At 39.6% G+C, this 19,581-nt stretch overlaps 1 protein-coding gene across 10 annotated transcripts in view; it reads left to right on the top strand.

The window, feature by feature from the left end:
- TPST1 (tyrosylprotein sulfotransferase 1) overlaps positions 1-19,140 on the top strand; it is a 33,685-nt gene extending 14,545 nt beyond the window's left edge. For 6 of the 10 annotated variants that reach the window (XM_068656116.1, XM_068656114.1, XM_068656113.1 and 3 more), the window contains exons 3-6: positions 6,516-6,714; positions 16,438-16,488; positions 18,023-18,098; positions 19,093-19,140. In XM_068656116.1, coding sequence (XP_068512217.1) covers positions 6,516-6,714; positions 16,438-16,488; positions 18,023-18,067 — 295 coding nt within the window. In that variant the 3' untranslated portion in view covers positions 18,068-18,098; positions 19,093-19,140. The remainder of the gene's footprint in view (positions 1-6,515; positions 6,715-16,437; positions 16,489-18,022; positions 18,099-19,092) is intronic. The other 4 variants (XM_068656120.1, XM_068656121.1, XM_068656119.1 and 1 more) reach the window with 4 other exon arrangements.
- The last annotated feature ends 441 nt before the right edge of the window (positions 19,141-19,581 follow it).

Raw genomic sequence — 19,581 nt, 5'->3', positions numbered from 1 at the left:
CCTTTTTAAAAGGTAAAAGAGTACCTTTGGCATATAAAAGTCTGGTCATAACTTGGTTTCGGTGTTAAGTAGCTAGTGGTGTCTTGGAAAGCTGATTTGCAATGCAGATTATATGCAAAATGATAATTGTTAACTAATGATTTGAATCTCTTGTAGCACCCTCTGAACAGTTGTCCTGATAACATGCATATAGAGCATGTGAGCTGGCAGTTAGTTTCAGTGTAACTTAAATTTGGACATCTAATATCAGCCTTTCTTCCAATATAGCTTTGCTTTTTCTTGTGCCCTAAATAAACCTGGGCTGGTCTTGTCTAGACTGGCAGTATTCATCCTAGCAAGATCACCCATCAGATTTCAGGAACTTAATTATTGTTGTCAATGCAAGAATGGCCCTTGAGTCGTATTTGCCAAGAACGTACTCTTCCAGGAAACTTGAGAAATTGTTCCAACAAAATAGAAAGCAGAATTGGCGTGCTTTTCTGTTGGCATGTGCTCCTAAAAGGACATACACTCTGAATAAAATTAACCTTGTTGTAGGCAAATCTCTCGGTATTCTGTCACGCCATCTGTGCATCTGACCTAACTACTTTCAGAGACCGAAATCTATCTCTGATTACAAAGCTGAAGTATTGTGAAAGGAGAAAAAAAACAAACGAACAAAAATCCTTTATTTATTCTCCCATTAAACTACCAGCTCTTCTGGTTTCTCTTCCAGTTTTACAGCCAAGTTTTTGAAGTATGGGAGTTGGTTGGGCGTTACAATGGGGAAAAGGTGTGAATGCTTGAATCTCTTGAATCTCTTTTTTTTTTTTTTTTGTAATGACAGATCTATCTGCCAGATTGCATGTCACTTTAATTTCAAAAATAAAAAATAAAAATAAAAGGCATATCCTAGCAGCAAGACATCCTCAGTTAAATTCCTTGGCTTCTGCATTTTGAATATTTATCACCGACCAAGTGCTTTAGAGTAACAGAGGTAGCTTGCACAGCCAGCAGTGTGAGCTGTGTGGAGACGTGTCAAACTGTTGAATACAGAGCGATTATTTTTCCTCCTTTTAAAGGTTTTGAGAAATAAAAATTGGTAGATTTTGTTTAATGCCTAAGGAAATGGCTATTGTGTAGAACTCTTAATATAATAGAGGGGAATATGGTTGCAAGCACATCATAAAATTTGTTACAGCTATCAAGAAGGCATCTCAACTCGTTTTTTGCAGTATTCTTGTTAGCAGATTGAAGCCTTCTGATAGTGTAACCCTGGAGCAGTGTACTCTTGGATGTCTCTGCAGTCTATGTCTGTGCCTGAAATTCTCTTCAGTTATCTGCTTTATGTTACTGCTTCCCCGTGGCAGCTGAGGGGGGAGTAAACTTATTCTTACTGCCATAAAAAGGTGGTTGCCAAGTTCTGCTAAGTGTCCTGTAAAATAACTATGCAGAATGCCATTTCCAGTAAATTATTACTGCCTTACAGCTTCCAGATTTGTATTTGTAAAAATTAATGGACCTCTAAACTATAAAACTCAGTAGCCCTATCGAATTCACACAGTTTCAAGTAGTATTTTGTGCTAAATCTGGTGGAATGGGATGTGAGGACTTGAGAATGCTTGTTCGTGTCTGTAAAAGTTATGAAAATATAATGTTGAAAGTAAAATGTGGCTTTGTGAATATTCTTGAATCAGACTTTGAAATTCAAGAAAAGAGACTCAAGGAATTTCAAGACAAACCCATATGAAAATAATCTTATTTTTGTGACCCTCAATTCAGTCTGTTCATGGAATTCTTGATGTTTTTATTATCTCTTGCAAGATGATATGTGAAAGTAATTTATTATTGCAGAAGGCTTTGGCAATAGGGAGAAATGGTTTATTAATGTTATGTCTGTATTGTTTCTGTCTAATCAAATACCCTTGAAATGCAGGGTGAGATTTGTTTTTCGGTTGCAAGAGACCTTTATAATTTGATAATGACTTCAGTGACTCAGTCTTTTGAGGCCTGTAGGGAAAAAGCCCAGCGAATGTGAAATTCTGGACCTTGGATGTCTGTTTCGTGTACGTACTGGGAGCTCAAGGCCCCCAGTTTGATCCCCTTCAGTCCCTCACCTCTCATGCACCACCAGGTGCCCCAGGCCAGGGCTGCTGTGTGCCGGGGTCCCTGCCCAGAGTAGGGGTCCCAAGGAACTTGTGCTCCTTGGAAGGGTCCTGGCTGCGTAGTGTACCCTGAATTTCAAAGGCTGTGCCACAACTCAGCAGGTTTTGACAGCTGAATGCCTCTCAGCGGACTTGACAGGAGGGGGATGCAGTTGTGCTCGGCCTGTTCTCAGCTGCAGCTGAGTTCTTTATGGCCCTGGGTGCGATGGGCCGTTGAGTTCCAGGCTCAGGTTCCATCCAGGCTTGTTCTCTTACGACTTAGGATTTCTCTTTAGGCTTCCCGGGGAATCCTCTGTGCTTCACAGTGTGAATATTGCCTTCTTTTAGCAGAAACAACCGAGGCTGGAGCAGCAGAGCTCTGTATTTGGGCTACTAGCTTTCTGCCACCTGACCTTCCAAAGAACAGAGCTGCAGATCACCTCAGATAACGCAAGGAAACCCAAAAAAGCGGTGGCTGCTACATACAGCTCTGTCTTCTCACAGAGCTGTACTTCACCACATGTCTGGTAGCAAATGCTTCAGGCTGTTCCGTAATGGTGTATTAAAATCAGATCGCTCAAATTATACTGCAGCTTTCCCTGGCAGGAAGAGCACATTACAAGTACCAAATCGTCTCTGTTTGAGTGTGAGCTTCCCTTAAAAGATACCAACACACAGACCTAGCCTCTGTAGCCTGGCAGAGAGAGTAAGAAGACCTAGGTGAAACTATCTCCCCTGCTGGCTGCAAGGTATTGGGTAGGGTAGAAAGCCTCAAAAATTGAGTGAAGAATGAGCTGCTATTATAACCTGCAAAGGCAGAGGTATGTGTAAGGACTTGAGAGAACGAGCAGAGAAGCCTGCCTCGGTCATCCACTTAGCTCTAAGACTTTTTCAGACCTTTCAGACTTCTCAGATCCCTTTGGTATCCGCTTCAGAGCCATGACACCTGCTCAAGTGAGGCCCAGCATCAGGATGCCCAGAGGTGTTATAACAGCTGGAGGGTTTTTGAAAAGAAACCAGACATTTGTTGTCTAGAAATATGTAAAGCCACTTCAAGAAAGTGACCACGGTATCCCTTAAAGATCTTTACAGTGATGTTATATCCAGTAACAGAAAATGAATATTTAAGAATGTATTTTTAACTCATTTGAAATCAAAACTGTTTTAGATGCAATCTGTATGAGATGGAATGAGGCTGTAGGTCAGTGCAAGGTGCTTTTTTTTTTTTTTTTTTTTTTTACAGCTGTGTCTAAAATGTACTCGTGTGTTATTTCTCTTCCAGAGCTAAGCTAGCCACCAAGTGACTTGCAGAGCCCTTCAGGAAGCGAGCTGACTCCATTTGCTCTTATTCCAGACTCAAAAGCGCTTATGCAGAAGTCTTTTATTAGCACCATTAGGAACTGGGCAGTTTGTATTTAAGCTTCTGACTTCATGTCTTCCCCTGGCTGCTTCATTTGAGGAAACCGTTGGCTGTCGTCATTTCTTCTACGTTTGCTTAGTAATCCCTGATTTTTTTTGCTGCTGATCCAGCCCTAGCCTCACCGTTGTTTAATTTTACTTGGTATTTCCCCCCCCCCCTCCTCCTCATTTTGTTTCTTACCCAGCTTGAGAAACACTGCAGGGGTTTTAAAGATGTACACCGCAGACCTTGTAGTAGTGCAAAACCTGTTGTTTGAAGTAATTGCCAGCGTGGCTGTTCCAGGAATGCATGGCCGGGCTGCAGGCTGTAACTGGTATTGTTAATGTAGCTCCGGCATTTGCCTCCTAACTGAAAACAGCTGCGGTGACCACTGGTGCAGAGAAATGTCAACCCTTTTATAACAATTCCTATTAGGCTTATTACAAAAATAGCTGTCTAGGCAAAATTGCTTTAGAATGCGCTGCTTTTAATATATACCTTGCTTTCGTTTCATTCTAGTACAGATGTAGAAGGATGTGGGGTTAGCCCTGTGCTCCGTGCTACCAGCTGCTCTCAGAGCTCAGACGGTCCCTGCAGTTCTGCAGTGGAACCTGGCAGTGCTGCCAGGCCGCATTTGCCATGTGCACACATAATCAAATTTGTCGAGACTTGGTACATTTACTTGTTTTGCTTTGTTTCTTCTTTTTCTGTTTGTTTTCTTTCCCTCCTGCCTGCTCTCTCTTCCCTCCATATTCCTCAGATATTCTTCTGGTCTGAAGGATCTTTTCCAGTAGTTGTGTTTTACTTTTCTACCCATTGTAAGTGACAGGACAGTAAAAGATGTAGACAGGAGACCAAACGTGCTGCAGCATATTTTGAATGAGTGCCTAGGAGCAGCTGAGCCTGGTTGCCTGTCTCTTGCCACCAGGAAGTGTTTTGTGCTGAGCTTTTTCTTACCAAAGACTGAAATGACAGCAGGGCAAAGCATAAACATTGACGTGTGCTTTTACTTCAGAACAAGGTATCCTGACCCCCAAATCCCATTCTGGGTTATTTGCCTTTCTTTTCGAGCTACTGAAAATGGTTGAGGAGGGTAAGGCTTAAATTCCTGTGGTTGTCCTACAGTTTTTTTTGTTGGGTGCTTACTCATCAGCTTCTGTTCAACACCTTTTTGCAGCAATCTGCGAAGGCCCCACTTGCCAGGATGGTTCCCCCCTCAGTGATCATTTCCCTGTCAGGTTTGTTGTTCGTGTTGGTCGTGTTTGAAGCACTCCAGCCCCTGACCTTCCAGCACTGTGTGACTCACTTCCCTTCTGTATCCTGGAGAATTTTAGCTCTGATGACAAGTAAAACTGAGTAAGAAGGTAAAGGCTGGCGTTAAGATGAAATTGAGCTGATGACTGGTGGACGTGCGTATGTGTTTGTAATCTGGCTTTCATCGCACAGCGCAGTAAGCACCTGGGCTGGATGCCCCGTGCTGCTGGATTAATGCTTGCCCCCCTGTGCAAGGGCTCTTCTTTGTTAACTCCTCTTTGTTAACTCATCAGGCTAATGAAATAACTGATCACACTTGCCACTTCTGAGGGCTGCATGACTTCAGCTTCAGGCTTCTTGTCTCAGGAAGTGCTGGGAATATTTAAGGAATGTCTTTCTCAGGATGTGTTTTCTCGTACTCTGCCTGCTGTGTAATTCTGAAGAATGAGCTGCTCGAGCATCACATTTGAATCTTGGTGTTCTCATGCTTTGTTTCATGCAGATGAGGTACTGGCGTTATTCTTTGTAGAGTTATTCTGCTTTCAAGTATACCAATTCTGTTTTCTGGGTGGTAGAGCTTTTTGTGATTAAATTCTTCATGACTTAAACGATGCACAGGAAGGATGATGACTGCGAGTGGCTGTGACAGCTGGATGCTCAGCATCAAACTGCATGCAGGTTTATCCAGCCAGCAGGAGCTACTGACACAGTGCTGTACCTTACAGCATTACTTACCTAGCACATGTAAATATTCCTTTAGGCATCTTGTATCTACAGATCTGATGTTAGACTGCCATAGAAGAAAGACAAGCCCTGATATCCCAAATGCATCTGCATTTTTCTTTCTGAGTTCCGAAGAAAGTTTGGAGAGCCTTAGATTACTCGGCCTGCTCTGAGGGCTGCTGGCCTGTTTCAGAAATAAACACAGTAAGGAGGTTTTAAGTTTTCTAATCTAAAAGAAGCAAGGAATATGGGAAAGCAAATTGATGCCAGATTTCTCTAAAAACAAACAAACAAAAATCCCACAACCAGACTAGGGTACAAGAATGAAAGACTTGAGGACAGTTGATTAAATGAGCAACAAATGAGTTGTTTTCTAAATAAGGTACATATGACACTAAGATTACTCACTTGCCTTTCTTTAAGAGCTGTGTAATGAACAAACTCTCCATCAGTTATAGGGATGGTCATGAAAAATATGACTGCAGTCTGTATCTTTGTCACCTCTTTAAAAAAAAAAAAGTGTCTTTCATTTGAGATTTACATTAAGGTGGTGTAATATTCAAAAGCGTCTCTGGAAATGTTATTTGTCCTATTCAAAAAAAATGAGTTTAGTCACAGGGATTATCATTTAGAATACAACTTTCAAGAGTAATTAAGCCAACGAAACAGCTAATGTGGGAGTATGTCAGTGGGAAAACAGCTTTATATGTAGGTGTGTGCATACTTTTCACTTAGCAGATATTTGGCTTTCATTGCTCTCTTTATGTAAGGAACTTGCTTCAGCACGCTCTCTGTGAAAGCCTAGAGCAGAAAGCATGCATGGATGTTGTACCAATTATTCTTCTTTCAGCTGTACGTAGTAAAACTGCACTTCCCCCCACTCTGTAGGAACACGAAATTTTGAGAGGGAAAGAAGGGGGGGGGGGGGGAAACAACAAGCTAAAAGTCTTCCTGGTAGGAAAGGATCAGATATTGGTTGGGGATACAAAATAAAACCTTTCTTTCTCCCTCCACAGAGTTGAAAGATCTACTGACCAAGTAATCAAGCCAGTCAACGTGGAAGCGCTGTCGAAGTGGGTTGGGAAGATACCTGCTGATGTTCTGCAAGACATGCCGGTGATCGCGCCCATGCTGGCCAAACTGGGCTACGATCCCTATGCCAATCCACCAAATTATGGGAAGCCAGATCAAAAAGTTGTGGAAAACACAAGGAGGGTAAGATATTTATGTGCGTTTAATTTATTTACAGAGTGGATGTGAGCTATAGAGCAGAAGATCCTTTTTGAAGTCTATTCCTAATACCTTTTTGTACTTAAGTGATTTGTTTTCCTTGCTGAGTGGGGGAGAGGGAAGGCTTTTGTAGGACCATGGGCACTGGAAATCTGTCTCCTGCTCTTTGTGTTCCATTTGGTTCCTCTTCCTTCCTCCCAACCCCAGGCTTGTTCTGTGTGTAGCTGAGCCTCTTGAGAATCATCCGGATGGTTTTGGAAAAAAGCTTGCTTTCTCGCCCGGTCATCAAACTTGATTCATGAGCTCAGCTTTTTATGCATGAGGGTTGGCAGAAGCTCTTTCACAAAATTGTTCCCAAACACTTGGTAGAATTTGAAAAGTGACCCGTGGAAAATAGCCCAAGATGACCAAAATGTCAGTTTTTCCAATTCTTTGCTGTCCTTTGTAGAACAAACAAAAGATGCAAGAAGGTCTGGCGCTGATTAACCTAAACATGAGGATTTTAGTCTGAGCTTAATGTTGGAATTTGAATAGTTAGGCTATATAACTGTTTATCCCTGGAGGTATCCATTGAAAAGCTTATTACCATTGTTTGAAATGAGAATTAATTAACTTTTCAATTCTGTTCATTTGAGAATGTATACTGTATTAAAAGAAGGTGACTCTTGCTGCTGCAGCAAAATCATCGCTGGAAAAACTGAACTCAGCAATGTGAAGGAACTGTCGCTAGCCTTCTGATATTAAAAATTGGTCAATGTACTTTGCTAATGGGCTGGATACTAAAAAAACCTGCATTTTGTGTGGTCTTTAAACATTTTGTATTGTCTCTTTTTAGGAGTCCTCTCTGAGAAACTTTCATTAAGCAGTTTGATCACTGTATTAGAGGACGGTAGGCTGACGATTGTGATAGCTGTTAGCTCAGAATATAAGAGATTACCCCGTATTCTGGAAGAGCTTATGGCTAATGTTTTGTAGGTTTTGTGATACTGATTGTTTTAAAAGGCTCACAGGCAAGCTAACTCTCCTGTACTCAATTCAGCCCAATTGCGAAACAAAAAAAGGTGTTCAATACCTCTTCAGTGAACCTTGAAAACAAAATCGTCACACATCTACCAATACATACTGAAAATAGTGACCGGGATCCAAATTTATATTGTATTTCAATAATTTAACATTGATTTTCTCTTCTTCCTGTGCAGGACAAACTCAGTCTGGGTTAAGTTTAACAAATTTCAGTTGTTTACTGTTGGGTGGCTTCCTGAAATCTCTTTCATTTCAAAATGCAAGATGGAAATCAAGGCAACAGACAAAGCCACAAACGCACCTTAAAAAATTGAAGCCTAATTTAAAAGCCTGCAGTGTGTTTTCACAAGTCTGCTTTGAAGCATAATTTGTTTACTAATGTTTAAAAATGGTGTTGAAAAACTGGAGGCTATTGCTATAAAAGCCGATCCAAATATTGCAAACATATGGAATGATGTTAATATTTTGACTGTCATTTAGTTTTAGTATCTTTTACTTACAGCCCTAGTCTCAAGGTAGCATTTGAAGTATGTTGTTAGTTCTTGCAGTACCCAGCACACGTTTTCCCTAGGCACATGTTCTTTAACAAAACAACCATGGATATAAGATTTGGCCACTGGTCCTGTCTCCATCACTGATTGCACTGGTGTCCTGAGTCCCTAGGGTGTCAAGTTGTGAGGCTTCCCAGCTCCCAGACCTCTTTCCTTGTTCGGTTGCCTCCTTTTTGGGGCAGCAGGCTCAGCAGCCCCTCCAAGGTGTCAGGCTTTGTGGCCGTCTTGCATAGGAAACTGCCAAATTGCTGGCCTTAAACCGAGGAGGTTTTGAAATAACTAATATTCTGCTTGGTCATCAGTGGGAGCTGACTCAGTTCTGAAAAATGCTCTTTGTTTAGTTTCCCCCACAGCTTTTATTTGATTTTATTTGGGGTTGGGGGGCAGATGTTTCGAAACATGCTGTGTTTAAGGTGGCTGGGAAGAGCAGGAAGGGACCTGTGGTGCGTTTGCCCCATCACAGACAGCACTTAGAATGCCACCCTGTGGATTTCCACTTCTCTTTCTTGAACATGCGCTAATTTATTTCTTGCTACTGTAGCTCAGAGAAGAAGGTGTTTATCAAAAAGAATTGTATTTCTTGATCTAGGTTTCCCAGCCTTTGGGAAATAGCAGCTTGGCAAGTCGAGTGTGTTATTGCATTCTCTCTCAGCTGGTGAACTTGTAAATTGCTTTTTTGCTTTTGTTCTGGCTGTCTCTTTTCAGATTTCTTCACCTGGGTTGGTTTTTCCGAGTTTTGTACTGTATGTGTTGTTGGAGATGAAGCTGTCCAAATAAAATATTTCCAGTTCTTCAGTACATAATAAGAATATATCTAAATCTTGCATGCAACTGTTTATTGCTTCACTTTGTTTGGAAGCTCCTCTATTATATTTGTAGTTTGTGGTCGCCGAGAACTTTAAACCGAGTACAGAACTCACATTTTATTCATTGAAAACAGATTTAGAAGAAGTTTAGACTTCTGAAACGGAGCTGTATTGTGTTAGCGTGGTAACCCCTTAGTGTGACAAACTTGAATTAACGCTGAGTGCTCTGACATTTGCTTCTCTTTACTCGTGCCATTGTTTCCGAGCCAGTTTGGGATGGCATGAACTAGAGCTTGGGGTGGGAGAAGCTGCCCCGGTCTGGCAAACAGAAGGTGGTGGTTTGGGGGCAGGACCGATGTTTTGGGGTTTGTTTGTGGAGATGGGGAAGGAGTTGTTCTGTGCTGGAGGGGTATGTAATGCTTGTTTGTGTACGTTGTGACAACAGGGTGGAAGCCCAGCAGCACCCTGGAATTACTGGCAGGGTTGATTCTGGCTCCACCTAAAGATGGAACAGCATGGTGTGATCCAGTTCATTGCTATCGGATACAGCAAAAAAAAAAACAGCACTCGGTTCTCGCATTGTTACAGGGAGTTCTTGTTTCGTGTGATTGGGAGCATTTACATACCTTGCATACAAAAACATAAAGATAATTGGAATAAAAAACAAAAATTGGGCAAGATGCAAAATAAATTCACAGCTAGAAAGCCTCGTGAATGCTTTCAGTTCAGGGTTTTATGGCCAGGAGCTTGTATATGGTCCAATTGTGGAAGATAATTTTAAGAGATTCAAAACTGAAGCTGCAAGATGTCTTTATTCTGTAAAGCTGTGCAAATTCTACTTGCATTACTGCATTTATACTCCACTGCACCAGCTGTAGCAACTACGCTGTGCAAAATCAATCACTTCTTGGAAAGACTGCAAATTAGATTAATGCTGAACGGTGAAAATACTAGTTGGGAATTTCAAAGCTGCTGCTCTTAGGCGCTAAAATAAGAAGCAACAGTGTAAGGATGTCTAAAATGTGAGAAGGCTGGCACTGGAGAAAATGGAAGGGAATGGCTAGCAGGGTGCAAAAAGCTAATTTCCCCTAAGTCTTTTATGCAGCTAAATCCTGTTTGTATTTTTTCTTTTTTGTCTTCTGTCCCCCTGCTGGTGACTTACATATATACAGATTTCAGTATTTTTTTTTTCCTTCAGTCTGGAAATTATGATTTTCACCATCTAAAGGACAATGCTTGAAGAATAAAATCTGTACATGTAGATAACGCAGGGAAAATAACTGTCTGCTGAATTTTTTTATTTTTATTTTTTCACTTAAATGTTACTCTTCTAGGACACCACAATGGTTAGGCTGCTTTTCCATGCTCCTGTAGCAGAGCACCAAGCCGGGTGTTTATACTTTGTTTGTCTTGTTAGTTCTGGTTTTGTTTTAGGAAGTAAAAGAGCCTGAAGCTAGCTCCATCTCTTTTCTTATGTTTGTCTCCAAGTGCAGCAGGGTGCTATGGATTAAGACATTTCTGATAGAATCTACACTGGTGGAGTACAAATCTAATACAAATATAACAGATTTTTCTGCTGTTCTCAATAACAGAGCCATTATTTTCTGTTTATCTGTTTTATGTTAGGCTTGACAATATTATCCTTTCTGACACTTTTTCTTGTCTCCTTGTAAGAAGGAACGCAGAGCAGAGATCAAGGTCTGAATAGTGCTGCACTGTTCAGCAGATCTCTGCACGTGACTTCACATCAAGAAGCAATCTTTAATAATTTTCAGTTACTCAGTGACTGCAGGATTTTGCTGTCTTGTATGTTTCTTTTAAGTATGTACATTGTTGGTCTGTTCATTTTATTATAATGACTGCAAAGGTCCATTCCTTATAGGTACAAAGCTGATTTTTTTCCTGGAATTTAACATTCTACGTCCTGAGCATAAAGGAAAATAACATCATGTAACTAAAATGAGTTTTCACATTCAAATGAAGCAGAAAATGCAAATAATTTAAATTGTCTGCACTGGTAGCCAACTCACTGTATGATGCAATACCAAAGTAGATCCGCTCCACACTGGAAGAGTATCTGATATGTCCTTATCAATATCATGAGTTTGTGTAAAAGCGTATGTCAGCAGTTTAACAGAACACACCAAAAGCCAGAGAACAATTCACAACTGCAAGATCCTGACTTATGCCCAGTAGAAACTGGCTTATTGTTATGTTATGGTTGGCTAAGTGCTTTCCTTTCACATCTGTAACGTATTACATCAGATTTTCTTTGGCACACACTCCCCGCTAAATGAGTTTGTATGCTAGGAATACATATTCCAGTCATTTCTTTTAACTTCTTCATGAAGTTATGATCCTTGCCCTGGAGAGATCGAGAGACGGAAACATACAAAACTATAGAAAAAGCTATGGTTTTCATCATGACTCTTCAAATATGTGTGGGTTTCTCTAATCACATCCGAAAGCTGTTATCTCTCTCTGTTTTATGTTCTGTTGATGCTTTTTTTCTGCAGTAACATTCAGAGGAAAAAGCAGACTTCTATTGACTCCTGTTTCATACCCATATTAAATTGTGAGGAAATGTCTCCTGCTGGTAAATGTCGAGACGTCCGTGACGATCTTGATTTCAGGACTCCGTATCTGGGGCTTTAAAGATAGAAAGAAACAATCTATGATTAAAGGGCGTGAAGTGAGTCCATGCTACTGCATGAGAGTAATTACTTGTGCTGTCAAAGATGGGTAAATGTAGAGGTATAGTGTGATGCCAGCTGCTCGAGTAGCCTTGGGGGGGGAAAATAAAAAGGCTTTTGAGGCAATCTCTGATACTTAGACAAATAAACAATTTTTTTTTTAATTTTATTTCATCTGTCTTATGACTGCCAGCAGCACAGACTTGATCAGCATCCTTTAAATGTGTTCAATACTGGTATTTTTTCCAGCCTGGAGATTCCCAACTGCGTTGTTTGTCTCAAGAGTCATGAACTTAATTTTTATTCATTACCATCTGTGCATATATATAACTAGTAAGATATGTAGTTATTAACAAGATAGACAATTAGGTAGGGTTGCAAACTGCCTCTTGGCAGATACTCAGTGGCTTAAAATCTTGCTTTCTGTGTTATTTTACTGGATAAATATTTACATCTTGGACAGTCTTCTTTGCTGGCAGTTCCAACAAAGAAATAAAGAATTGTGTAAGCCTCGTAAGCTGCCTAAAAACTAAGGAAAGTGAGGATACCTCCATGTAATGTGCAATAAGGGATGGTTTCTAGAAGGGAGCTTTGTACTAGTTTTATTTTATTTATTTATTTTTGGATAATTAAACATTGATTGCTTTGTACTTGGGAACTTTGATGTTTTGAAAATCCAGGAAGCCCAAGTACATTTACTTCCAAGCTAATTTCTAGACAAGAAAGACCATTATCTATGGAAATGACCAAATAAAATGTGTTTCTTTCTAAACTAGACTTAAAAGTGGGAGAAAATGAGTGCTTTGATTGTCTCTAAAGTATATTTTTGATTTGAGCTTCTCAGAGTTATTCTTCCATTCTTAAACTTTCCTTGTGTATTTACAAGGGTTTTGTTAGACAACTGGGTATGATCGTTTTTTTTTTTTTCCCTGATCTCTTTTTGAGAATAAAATGCATTTGGCTTAGCTATGAGAATGTTTTTCAATTATTTTGTATGTAGAACAGCTTGAATAATGCCAACAGTGAACAACAAACTGACACGGACTTCAGATTATTCCCTGCCCCCTTTGGAAATCCATTTGTGCTTGCAAAATAATTCTTTTAGAAATGGTAAACACCATTTCTGCTCAATTTTACTGAATTCTTGCTTAGACTGGAAATCATTCCGATATCCTGCTTCAGCCACTCTGTGCTGCCAGTCTCCAAATAATATGTTTTAGGGTTAGAAATTGGTCTGAAAAGAATTTTGAATCTGAAACCTTTTAATGCCTTTGGCTGCAGATGGAGTCATTGTTTTATGAATTTCTGGATTGCGGATGATCGCTGGCTTTTCATTCATAAGGGAACACTCACCATTTTTGGAACTACTTTAAACCAGTTTATAGGCAGTCTCAACCTTGACAAAACCAGAATGCTGATAATGGCAGTTTTGAGTGAGAATTAGGCACGGTTGTGTCTTAAACATAATCTGGGTGCAGTTTCGTAGGCTTGGCATTGGTTGTATTCTGCTTCTATAAATTACGATGTGTAAATTGGGGTATTTGACGTGCATATAATATCAAATGCCCCGAAACATGTTCTTATCTTTCCAGGTTATGACTCAAGTATCATTATTTTTCTTAATGTTGCTGTTGGATGAATACCCTTGATGAGCCCCTGTTGATGTTTATGAGGAATAAATGCTCTTGCTACAAAGGGCCTTACACTGGTAAGGTTTTTAGAGCAGAGACACATACTTATTTTTATATTATATACATATATATCAGAATTGCAGGAGAAGGAAGGGAAAGCAAGCATCCAGAGTGCCCAGCATGGTGTCACAATACAGCATTGTCATCGGTGTTATTGTTTATAAAAGTGTTCAGGTGATGACTGCAGCGGTTTACGGGAAGACGTGACGAGAAGCCTCTCTGGCTTCCAGCATCCACCCTCGTCTAATAAAAGATGCTGCTTTTGCCTGGGAGCCTTGCCTAGGTTGTTCTGTCTTATTTTTAATGTGGTGATGAGATTGATTTGCAACTTCCACTTCTGCTGTTCAGAATGCAAGCCTGCATTTTAATGGTTTGGTTAAAAGCTGAAAATATGAGATCCTCTCCTTCATTTAGAAATATTTATTATATAGCCAGGCTCCAAGAAGCCACATGCTGGAATTTTTGACCGGCGTGGCCTTCATTAAGTTACCATGGGAATGGCAATACCCCCATCTGAATCTAACCAAAAGCTTTCCCTGTTGTTTTGAGTCAGCCTTGCTATTTTGTCTAAACCAGGGGTATCAGAAGGACCTGAGTACTGCAGTGTTTGTGTGTATAAAGATTCCTATTCTAATGCTGGGCCTTAGCAAAGGCTTGTTTGACTGTGTTTAGCCTAGAGAAAGAGTAACAAGAGCTGCCAGCTCCTTAGTCCGCTCCACACAAGTCCTGTAGTTCAATGCTGCAAGTCTGTTTTTGGGGAGAGGTGTCCCAGAGGCAGGAGGTGCTGAGCAGGCCCTGCTGCAGTCCTGGGCCTGCAGCACGTTGGCAAGGTGAGTACGGCCTCGTGCTCTTCGTGGTGAAGCAGAGAAAATGAATATTTTTAACAAGGGTCCCTCAAGTTCCAGAATCATTTCCTCTTACGTGTTTTGCAAACCAGGCATCGCAGCTTGGGGCGGCGCTTCCAAATAGCTCCATTTCCATTTTAGGGCTTTGTAGGGTTTTGGAAGGTTTGTAGGTTTTGATTCTATGCGATTATAGCCCCATAAGAACCCATGACACTAGGGTGTTCAGTCTTTTGGGTTCAGTAGAAAGGATGGTAAAACCCTTCCTATTTTATTTATTTTTGTCAAGGGAAAAAAAAATCAATAACGCAGAGTATTTCCCCCCTTTGGAATGTATTCCAGTTTAATCGTAAAAGCAAACAGCTTTTAAGAAGTATCCTCTAGAGAGATGATGATGATGCATTGCCAATTTATTTCCTAATTGGTCAGATAGTGGAAACACTTGTTTGGTGTGGCTCGTGGTACGTTTGAGAATATTTATTGCTTGCTCTTTCTCCAAACGGTGTTGTTTCAATAATAACAGTGTGCTCGGAAAGATCAGAAATGGTGGTAATAACAAACTGTCATGAAGTCAGGCTGGTAATGAGGCTACAGCTGGAGAAATTCATAATCACAAGAGCTGTTGGCTTTGACCTTGTAGCAGCCCTGCTATTAAGGGCTTTGTACCTCTTTTGCCAAAATGAGAGATTGCTGGGTGTGTTTTTCTGTTCACATCTGTAGGAATATGCAGTATCACAGGGGGACTCTTCTGTACTCATATAAAAACCTATTAATTTATGTCATTTAGTATTGAAAAGTATACCGCTGTTTTTTTCTTCTTCCCTTTTTTTTTCTTTTCATATACAGAAATATGTATTAATGACTGAAGGGCATGAAAATAATAAAGGAAAAGTTAAGCTTCACTCAACTTTGCGTTCTCTTGGAGAGCCAGAGGTTTTAGGGGTTTTAGGTGTGTGGTTACATCCTATGGGGAAGGAAGCTAAGTGTCTGATCTTGTCCGCTAAGTGACTCAAGGTCTGACCTGAAACACTTAGGAAAACTTCTATTTAAAAAACAAAAAACACCTGTGTTTCTGTGTTTTAGAGTGTTATTTATGTGTCTTGCAATTTTGAAGCAAGTGGATAATCTTTCCTGTTAGCAGAGAATTGTAGCAGCTAGATATGTAAATAAAGGGATGGATTTCTGTAAAACAGGGTAGAAGGAGATGCTGACTCTCCTTGAGTGTTGACCATTTTAACAGAATTTAAACCTAAGCTTTCCCAGACTTAGGCTGTAGTTGCATCGTGTCCACAAACTCTTCTCAAGGCTAACAGGACTTTCTTTTGACAGTACAGTAAGGTGGGATCAGTTGTTCGCGTGTGATCCTTCCGTTTGCATAAATGAAAGTTTATACATGATGAATGCTTCAAAGCATCAAAAAAATCTTGTATTTTGTGACATTTGTCAAGTGTCTGAACTGTGAAACGTTTGGGAACTGAAAGTTGGTTGTTGGGTAATCGTTCTGACAGTCCATGGGATCGTGACAAGCAGTTCTTTCGGAAGACTTTAAATGGAGTCTCTGAATTGTAAACTGTAATTAAGTGCAAGCAGAGTTTATTTTATTGAAGGTGCTGAAATATGATGCAATGGATTTGTTTACTTGTAAACTTCCCCAAAAGTATGTATTGTAACAACTCAGCCTCAGCGTATTTAATCATTCTGTAGAAAATCTTTTTCTAAAAGTATAGTGAATGAATTATGTAGGACTTAATGAATGATTGATTTGAGCAAGCTTGAAACGTAATACCAGTTAAAGTTGTAGCATTTGAATGCAAACACAGTTGGAATATTAAATACCTTTCTCAAATGTTGCCATCTGTGTTGAGTAAAGAGCAAGCCTGGGACTGAGCGTAAAGCTGTAGAACTTCAGACTGCCAGACCTCGTGAGTGAAGCTTGCTTTTACAAATGGGCTGTACTCGGTTTAGGAGACTCCCTGACAGATCTGATTTAGCATTACTGTATACTAATAATCTAGAATAGTCTATTTTATTTTTGCTTAAACAATATTTCAAACGATAATGAGTGCTAGCTTTGAATACTAAATCATATTTTGTTTTTCCAGGTCTATAAAGGTGAATTCCAGCTTCCTGACTTTCTCAAAGAAGTGCCACAGGTACAGTATTCAGTTAGTTTCCTTTTTGTGGGTATAGCAGCAAGTTAGTATGAAAAAAACCTTTGTAAGCCACTTCTTCATAGATTTGATTTTCTGATTGATTTTGAGACAATAGCTTGTCCATAAGATTAAATCTCCAGCACTCCTGCTCTCGCACTCAACTGTGCCAAGGCTTTTTTGAGTGTGTAACTCTAGTGTTAGTAGTATGGTGCCCATAAACCCCAGCTGACTGAGGACTACTGTGAAACTGAAGGAAAGTTTGGCTCTGTATTTTGTCATGCAGACCAAATTGCAAAGCTCGTTATTTGTAGAGAAGCTTTACCTTTTGTTGTCTTGCACTGAAAGGTTTAAAGCAAGTATAGTATAGATAGCAGAGAGAAACAATGAGACGCTTTAAAAGAAATGCTACAATACCTGGCAAAACAATAAAAAAAAATCAATGTTGCAGGCTGTATAATTGATACTAAATGTTTAAAGTGCTTTTTACATTGTGCTTTGATAGAAAAAACAGGAAGTGGCTCATCACTGTTACTGTCTCAGGGTGTGTTCAAGTAAAGCTAAGTAGAAAAATATTTGTTTTTTATTTTTTTTTCCTCCAATTTGTCCTGCATATACGGGCGTATAGTTTTGTGGATTGGGAGAGAAAACATTTTAGGGGCTCTTTGCCTCCAGAACTTTATTTTATCTTTGCAACTTATGAGAACAAGAGGCACCCTTACTTCCCATTAACCTCAGTAGGAGCTGTGGGTGGGCAAGCCTTTTGGCTTACCCATGACTTTTGTTGTTGCTGGTATTTTAAGTTGTGTTTTTTTGTTTTGTTTTGTTTTTTAAAGTCCTGATCATAGAGCTTCCTTCAGCCTCCTGCAAGGCCTTTTTCTCCTTTTCCAAGGGCTGCAGGCCACCATCATTCTTTAGTTAGATTTTGTTCTGTTCAGCAGCTCTGTTTTGGGCAGGAGAGGAGCATCTCTTATTTTGACCACATGTGATCTTTATGCAGCCTTTCTGGGGGGGAGTACTTTAGCAGAGTTGTCTAAAAATAAAAGAATTATTGGGCAGAGCAATACACTGAAATGGTAACTTACAGCACGACTGTAGCCAAACGTGCAAGTATTTTAAGTAAAAGAGGAAAAGATTCCATGCTTTTCTCCTAGTTTCTAAAAATCCTGTAGAATGACTAAAAGCAGACAAGTTATTTACAGTGCTTGTGTTACTTTGTTTCTACATAATTCCCATCTTTAATCATACAAACAGTACAGAAGTTTACTTAAAACATAAATGTAAGTAACCTATCAGAAGTTAAATAGTTTGCAGTGGCTGTACTTAAAACAAACAAAAAATGGGTGGGTGCAAGTTTTCTTGACTTTGGTTCCCAAATATTAGCAAAAGGCTCATTGAGTATGACTTTTTGTTTGATGTAGAGATTAAAAAACACACAGTAGAACCTACCACTCACAAACAAGGCTTTTTGACTTATTCCATCAATTCAAATGAAAATTAGCTTATTAAAAAGGAAAACTGGTTTCTTTTGTTCCAGCCCAAGAAGACAGTAGAAAGGAAGTCTCGTGGCAAGATAAAATGAACATGGATCAGTAAAGTTGAATAGCTGTAGTGTCTGTTTCATGTTTTCAGAATATAACTTTTTGCTGTGGACACCAAATCTTTCTGATAAACCTTTGTGTGATCTCTAATGTGGGCTTCGCGCTCTTACTGGATGTTTGCGTGCTCTCACCCCTTCGGACAGTTAGTGCTCATGCTTTGCAAGTTGTGCTCAGCTAATAGAAACCATTAAGAATCTGGCACCACGCAGCTAAATGTGCTGTTGCTCACAGCATTGTTCACTGCTGGCCAAAATGTCTATGCAGCTTAACGGCAAGAAAACTATTTAAATGTGTGCTGCTTAAAAGTTATTGTTAGCTAATTGTATCAAGGAAGTGTGCTGCAGTTATTTCATAATGCTTTCAAATGCAATTACTGTGTTTATTTCAAGATTATCTTTAATGTAACAGACAAATATATGCATATATGGCTGCAAGCATAGGGTGTGTCAGAACAAAAGGAGATTAAACACTGCTGATAAAGATTTCTGGAAAATGCAGGGAGATGAGCTATCGTAAAAACTTAGCACATTGTGTAATGATGGTGTGCTAGCCAAACAAATTATCCTCGATCTGCCCACAGTGTCCATTACTTAAATTATGTTTTGTATTTTCCAGTTACCTTGTGATATGTCAAAAGAACGTGGTCCAGTATTTCTAGCCAGTGGCATCTTGAAACCCGTATGATAGGGGAGGTTACTAAATTGTACTCCCCTAAATTACAGAGCTGAATTTATACAATTAGCTTAGTATGACTACAGTGTTTACCTAATTCTCAGCAGATTTATTCCAAAAAGCAAAACAAAGCTTTGTGAAATACAGAATGTTTCTTAAACTATAAACACTGAAGCTAGAGGTAAAAATTACTCTGATAAAGTATTCTTTAGTTAAGTATACTAAAGATAAAATTAGCATAACCCAAGCAGCTAAATGGTGCATGGGTGCTGCTGCTGCTACCTTTTCCCCTAATGTAAAATTGCTAATTTTATTTTAATTATTTACTTAACAGACTGAGCCTATGGAATAGAAGACAAAATGGATCTTTCTTGCACAGAAGGTAATAAAAACACACACATAACACATTAGTTAAGGCGATCTTTTTAAACTAACGTAACCCCATGCAAGAGTCTGGGTAGGAAAAATATGAAGATCTGATCTTGGTTCAGAATCTGTTTAAAAAAAAAAAAAAAAAAAAATCGCATGGAGGTAAGTGTTCAGTAAGAGCTACAAACCGTAGTTTATGTGGTTTAAGAATCACTGCAGTTCTACATGGCTCATTACAGTTTGCAGTGTTTGCTATGCTACTGGATTGTCAGCACTACGTTGGAGCCTGACGTTGAAAAGAGTACGTAAAACTAAACCACTATTCATTCAGATATTCTTCAGCAGGGTTTCTTGTTCATTTTGGTACTGCACAGGTACTATAACGTACTTGCACAACAGATTCAGGTTGCCATTTTAACAAAATACTATAAGGATGAATTTTCATGGTCTCTTT

Source organism: Anas acuta, chromosome 19 (assembly GCF_963932015.1).
Source record: "Anas acuta chromosome 19, bAnaAcu1.1, whole genome shotgun sequence".
Lineage (NCBI taxonomy): Eukaryota > Metazoa > Chordata > Aves > Anseriformes > Anatidae > Anas > Anas acuta.
Note: the sequence above shows the minus strand (reverse complement) of the source record. Positions and strands in the feature narration are given on the sequence as shown.